Here is a 7,249-nt window from a genome sequence, read left to right as displayed (position 1 = left end):
GCACTGCCCACGTAGAAGTTTTGATCCCCGCTTCGAATCTCCACAATCACCAAATGAGTCCCGCTAAACTGCGTCATCAGTGTTACCCCCAAATTTGGGTTCACAACTAATACCGCCGCCGCTGGTTTCACACCTGGTGAGGAGCCGGTTATTAACCGCAGTGGTGATTTGCCGAGATTGGCAAACGTCCCAGCTCCGGTTACATACGGCTCCTGGATCAACACAACATCCAGACCCCTTCTCCCTACCTCGGACAGCAGGTCATCTGTTGCCAGTTTCCCCCGTCCCAGGTTTACCTGTCCTACTCTTACTATGCCCATCTAAATTTCCGGGCTTCCCGCCGGAAATTTACCTCCCACGTATGACACTTTGAGGTGTCACCCGAGACGTGACCACCCAGATGGCAAAATAATATTCACATAATATTGTGTGGATATTTCTTGACAAACGTTGTTATTATCAGAACATTTGTACGTGGTTGTCAGAAAATTTTTAAATATTATCACAATATTATTAGTACACTTTTTGGCAGAAGATCAAACATTGTTAGAATATTTCACTCATATATTGTTACAATATACACGACTTTTTTTGCTACAATATTAGCATAACAATATTGTACTATTATTCTATTTAAAAATTGTCAAAATATTTCACAAAAATATTGTAAAAATATATTATGTTTCTCTTTCTACAATATTATCACAACAATATTGTAGTATCCTTTTACTTAAACATTTTCAAAATATTGCACCAATATGTTGTTACAATATTATAATATAATGTTTTTATTTTTATAACAGCTAGTATATATGTTACGGTAAATGATGTTATATCAGAAATTAACGTTATTCGCCGGTTATTAACGTTATTTACCTACGAATGTGGGAATTATCGTTATTTTCTAGTGAATAACGTTAATAACCGTATGCTTTGGGAAATTTTGATCTGATTATAAAATAAAAGAGGTTATTGCGGAAGATTTAAAAAAATAACCAAAGAACCAATCATCAAAGAAGACAAAATCGGAAATTAAATCATAGAAATCGCAGAAAAAAATTCGGAACTTGGTACTTAAATATTTTTTAATTATTTAACGATAAATTTCCGAATTTTAAATATAACAAAAATAAAACTAAAATATAAATATTTGAAAATTATTTTAAATATTTTTTTGATGATTGTCAAGAAAATATTTGTATTGCATGTAAAAATTCAAAAAAAAATTTAGAAAAACAAGGAGAGGAAATGATGAAATTTTCTAAAGAAAAGTTTCCTCAGCTTGAAATAGGCTTAACTGTATGTGTATTTATACCAAACGTTGATAGAGCTCGTGGTTCTATGCAAAATATACTATTAGTTGTCACTCAAGTTGAACATGATTTATACAAACTCTGTAAGTTAATTCTTAATGAAAAAATATACTATTAAAATAAAAATTGGTTTTATTATTTTATAAATACGGAATATAGTTTTCTTAAATATTATTTCACATGCCAAAAATAGCTGTTTGCAAATAAAATCTATTAGACATGGACAATGTGATAAAATTAGCAGATGGTAGACAGTTGACACTAAGGGAAGTAGCTAGTAATAATTCGGTTGCGAGCCCTCGAAGGTACCAGCGTTGTCATTGCAAGACTAGTTGTAATAATAATAAGCATTGTGCTTACCTCGGGGCTGAAAAATTATGTTATATTAAATGTCATGGGAGTAAAACTTGTAAAAATAAATAAAAAATAATAATGCATTTATTCTATTTTTAAAAATATCTGGGTACTTACATAATTTTTCAAATTGTAGTATTTGAGATTCATGCGCTTATCTGATTTATAACATCAATTACCTGTGTATTTGGTCATTAACGTGATTATCCAGTTTATAACGATAATTACCTGTATATTTGGTAAATAACGTTAATAACCGGTGAATAACGTTAATTTCCATTTAACATCATTTACCGTAACATATATACACATACAGCATACGCTCTTTACAAGTAATATTTCACTTTATTTACTTAGTAACGATTATTTCAAAATTTGTATACTCACGACCCACACAAAATCTTGATAAAATGATTCACCTAAACATTACTATATAATTAAGCCTTATGTATTTCTCATTGATATACCTAAATTATACTGCATTATTAATAAGTAAATAAATAAATACTTTTTAAATAAACCTTTTATTCGTTATATAGCTGATAATGATATGAATTGAAAAATTTTAAAATAAAATAAAAATCAAATACAAAAAAAAAAAATAATAAACATCATGACGTGTCCCACATTAAATATATGTATGTAATGTATATGTGTATTATACATAAATAAAATAATAAAGCATAAGAAAAAATAATACAAAATAATTATATCTCCATATTAGAGATTTATTATTAAGCCTGCTAGCTATGTATTTAAAATAAATACAATTAAATATAAAAAAAAAATAATAAACATTATGTGTCCCACATTAAATATATGAAAATACATAATTAATATAAAATAATAAAACATAAAGAAAAATAATACAAAATATTTATCTCCATATTAGAGATTTATTATTATGCCTAGCTATTTAAAATAAATACAATCAAATAAAAAAAAAAAATAATAAAATAATAAACATGTGTCCCACATCAAATATATGTATAATGTATATTATATATATGTATATACATAAATAAAATAATAAAGCATAAGAAAAAATAATACAAAATACTTTTATATTTACGTTTAGAGATACCTATATAGTTATTAATGAAAATTAATAGTTATAAGTTTTATAAATGGCCACTAGTGGAACAAATATTTTTAGCTGCTTGTTTTTTTAAGCGAGACGGAGCTTGAGCTAACCAAAGTTCTATTGGTTTTTTTATTTCTTTGAGTGGAGTATCCCGAAACTTTTTCATCTTATTTACGGATTCTGCCAACAGAATTACTCAGTTACAAAATGTCAAAGCATTTACTAACAAAGTATAAAAGATGGATTTTAAAAATTACTTACCAAATATTAAGCTACAACATTGCAGAGTGGAAAACTGATGTTTTCCTTTAAATCCTATATACGAGTAATTTGAAAGAAACTTATCAGAAAATAACTTCTGCATAATTTTTCTGATTGTTTCTGATAAGGAATCTCCAACTAGTCGATTTAATGTTACTATCTGAAATATTGGTTCAATGCCAGTTATTATAATAAAAATAATATATTCAATTATAATAAATAAATCATGTACATTATTACAACTTGGTTTTTATAAGATTTATCTGTGGTCAGCTTTTCTTCCATTAATTCCAGTTGATTATCATTTTCAATGCAAATAATCTCATGAAATACATCTGAATCCCAGATTGATGAGTGATGGGTAGATGGATTAGACAATTTTTCAAAGTAGCTTTCTAATAGCTCACGGAAAGAATCTTGTCTTTTTTGGATGGACTCAATTTCATATTTTATATTGGTTAGGCTTCTGGTTACAAATTTTTTGAATGCTATAAATAGTACAATAAACATGTAAGTGATGCGTATAATATATTTACATAAATTTAACTCACATACTCATATGCTTATGTATATAAAATAATATGGTAAAAATAAAATGGAAATATTCATGGTTTGTTCTTAATTGTTTATTAATAAGTGATCATCAATGAAAGTAAAAATAAAATACTCATATTCCTTTTTCTTGAACTTCAATTTCTAATTTCTGAATAATTTTTAGTTCAAGATTATATAATTGAATTTAAAAAAATAAGCCAAACAATTTTTGGGATTTAATATTTAAAAAAAGAGATGCTTTTATTTTAGAATCTAAAAATGTGTATGAAATTTACTTTGTTTTTTTTAACTGGTGTTCTTCATATTGTAAAATATTTTATTTAGGTATTGTTTAGAAATTATAAAACACCACATATAATATACCGCCTACAATGATTTTTGAAAAGTATTTATGTATAATTATATATCACAATAATGAAACCGTTAAAATTATTTTTACCTTTATCACTTTCAAGTTCAATAGAAGGGGATAATATTGTTGATGTGCTTGTAGATATTTTAGTTGTTGGTACTTCAGGTGTTGTTGATTGGTGAGTTGAATTGGTAGAAATGTTATGATGAAATATTTTCAACTTTTTATTGGCAGTTCCTGATATTTCAGAAGTTCCCTCAGTGGATGTTTTCTTATGTTGTTTGAATTGCGGAGTTTCAACGTTTAATTTTGATTTTAATGTTGTATCATTAAAAATACAGTTACTGCTTTCGTCAGAACTTGAAACGGATTCATTTCTTGCCATAGTGTATGACTTATCTTTATCAGAATTATCATTAATATTAAATAAGTCTTCAGATTCTGTAAAATAGGTTATATATAGGTTATATAGGTAGGTTAAGAAAAAGTAATATGAATGTATACTGTATAGTGTATACTAGTGTGTACTACTATTATATTGAGTAGAGTACAAGATTTTTTTTAAACTTTTATAACAATAATGATCAAACAATTTTGAACGAAATTAATGCCTATATAATCTATAAATATGTTTATAAATCTTGAGCAACTTACTAATTTAAACTATAGTAATATGTATACTGTATTAATAGCCTAGCTATTATCATACATAATACAATTATAATTATAAAAATAACAATGATAATAAATAATAAATAGTAAATACAAATGTTAAATATTACCTTCAGAAATATGGCCAGGAGGACTTGGATAATTAACAGGTTCATTTGCTTTATAAACTGATTTAGGTTTTCGAATCCTTTTTAAGTTAGTGTTTACATCAGGATTTTCATTGGATGATATCCCAGAATTATCTTGAGCTACTGATCGAGCTTCTAAAAGATTAGCTATAAAAAAAAACATACAGTTGAAGGTTTGTTAATAGTTATAAATATACATACTATATTTAGTTTATATTATATAGTAACTTAATTTTACAAAACAATAATTACACAATAAAAATATAAATCATTACCTATGTCTGTGTGTAGAACCTTTGCTTTAAAATGTGTAAACTCCAATTCATTTGGATTTACACGGCGATCAATATATTTCTGGAAAGACCTATTTGGCCACGCACAATAACCATCACGATACCAAAACTTAGGCACAGCTGCAACTGTGTTGTCTTCAGTAAAACATACTACACTCCACATATTTCTAAGATAAAAGTAAAATACAATTTTTTTTACAAACTTAAGCATAAGTATTACATAAATATAAAAATATAATAACAAAGATATTTGTACAATGCTTTTTTATCATTAACACATTACTAGTACACAAATTACAGAAATTATTATATATACCATAATACCTACATATATTAATTATTAAAACCTTAAAAAGAGATGAGATACATAACTTTACCCATATAACTAATTTTAAATTATAAACACAAATATATATAAATAATTATGAAAAAAAACATTTTATAATTAGGTAGGTACAATAAGATATATATTTAAAATAAAAAAAATAAATACTTATTTCAATATTGGCAGAGCCAACAATTTACCATCCATATTAAAAATCATAATTTTTTTTTTAATATCTGATATACGCCATTGCATAGAGTTTTCAGATAAATTTTTAACAACATATATATCTAGTTTTGATGATTTTATTGGTTTTTCAAACATATCACTTTTGCTATTAAATGATTTCCCAACAATAACTGATGAATTCGATAATATTTCAATAATTTGCACTATTTCACCTGCACTAGTTAGTATAAAACAATCTGGTTTCTTAACTGTGAATGTATTATGATCATGATTTCCAAATTTTATTTTGTCATTAATATAGATCTCATCATAACGTTTAATTATTTGTTGTAATGGTTTATCATGTTTTCGAATCATTCGTTTTAAAACTTTCATGTAGTTCTCGAAGGGAAAACAGCTACAGTTATCAAGAGGCCCATATTTGACATAATCATCAACTACAGTAAAACCTCGTTAAGACGCTCTCGAAGGGGAAATCGTAAAACACCGCGCAATATGCGGGATAGCGTTATAGGCGATATCCCGCCTATTACACTCTTAAAAGCCCTTATAGGCGATACACATATTAAAAACGTTTAATGTGATAATATCTTCATAATACATGAATGGTAAGTGAAAATGTTCATAGTGTGACTTTGTTATGTATTACACAATGTACAAGTTGTATTTAAAATTAATAATAAAAACATCAAATATACATACAATAAAATTATTAGGAACATATTTTATATTATGTATTATTTTCTTGATTAAAGAGTAGTAACGTTGGTTGTTTCAATACATTATTTTATATTTATTCAATGAAATTTTCCACCTACTAGATATGAAGCATGTTTTCAGAATATCAGTTTGATGAGATTACTGTCTCAGTAGCAGATATTGATTGTACAGTACAGCGATTGACGAAGTGGTGGAATGTATTCAGCCATATCATCACTTGGCTCATCTGGTTCATCATTTTTGTAGCCTGATTGATAATTTCTTCAAGTTCCTGAATACCTCGTTCGTTATTAATTGATTAAGTCAATGGATGTGTAGCCTGGATAAACCTCCTCAAGTCCCATTAAATCTGAGTCCAAAACGTGAGATTAATATTGTGAGACCGTTATCAAATAGCTTTGGTAAACAGTTTTAACGCTTCTGGTTTATCTCTGTCCCACAAGGTGAAACATAATGAATAACATCTAAACATTGATTTTGGGATTTCTGCATCGGTCACCGATTCATTTCAGTAAATACCGTTGAACTAATTTCTTGCAGTATTTCTGTTTCGCTTTGATCACCTTGATCAAGGGGCTGAAGCTTACTCTAACAGCATTTGGCGGAAAACACAAGTTTGATATTTGTAAAGGTTATTTCTTTCGGATGAGCAGGGCAATTATCGACAAATAAAGGATGTTCTTTCTGTTTAACAGACTCGCAGTTGAGCTGTGAACCCATTCAATGAATAAACTTCCAGTCATCCACGCACGGTTTGAGCTTTATAATCACGGTAAAGTGTGTACATTTTTAAAACATCGGGGATTTTCGATTTGCCTATTGCCAAAGTTTTGACTTGTCGGTTCCAGACCAATTTGAGCAGGGTTAAAACTTGGTAATGGCTAAATCAAAATCCCAAATGTTTAAATAACACACTACCGACTCGATATAACTCCAAACTCCGGCTCGTGGTGACTAGGCTTCGTGGTCGATTCAGCTGCTTTCAACACAATTCGTCGGCGCT

The 7,249-nt window shown here is 27.9% G+C and overlaps 1 protein-coding gene across 1 annotated transcript; it reads right to left on the bottom strand.

Annotated features, from left to right (window-relative positions):
- Positions 1–2,788: 2,788 nt before the first annotated feature.
- On the bottom strand, positions 2,789–5,175 carry LOC112592846. Its single transcript, XM_025336988.1, has 6 exons — positions 4,995–5,175; positions 4,702–4,866; positions 4,007–4,360; positions 3,253–3,500; positions 3,013–3,172; positions 2,789–2,931 (listed from the first exon to the last, which is right to left on the bottom strand). The coding sequence occupies exons 1-6, from the start codon at positions 5,173–5,175 to the stop codon at positions 2,789–2,791; spliced, it is 1,251 nt and encodes a 416-aa protein (XP_025192773.1).
- Between the last annotated feature and the right edge of the window lie 2,074 nt (positions 5,176–7,249).

Source organism: Melanaphis sacchari, unplaced genomic scaffold (genome assembly GCF_002803265.2).
Source record: "Melanaphis sacchari strain LSU unplaced genomic scaffold, SCAv2.0 Contig1982_pilon_pilon, whole genome shotgun sequence".
Classification (NCBI taxonomy): Eukaryota; Metazoa; Arthropoda; class Insecta; order Hemiptera; family Aphididae; genus Melanaphis; species Melanaphis sacchari.
This window is presented reverse-complemented; position numbering and strand designations above follow the sequence as displayed.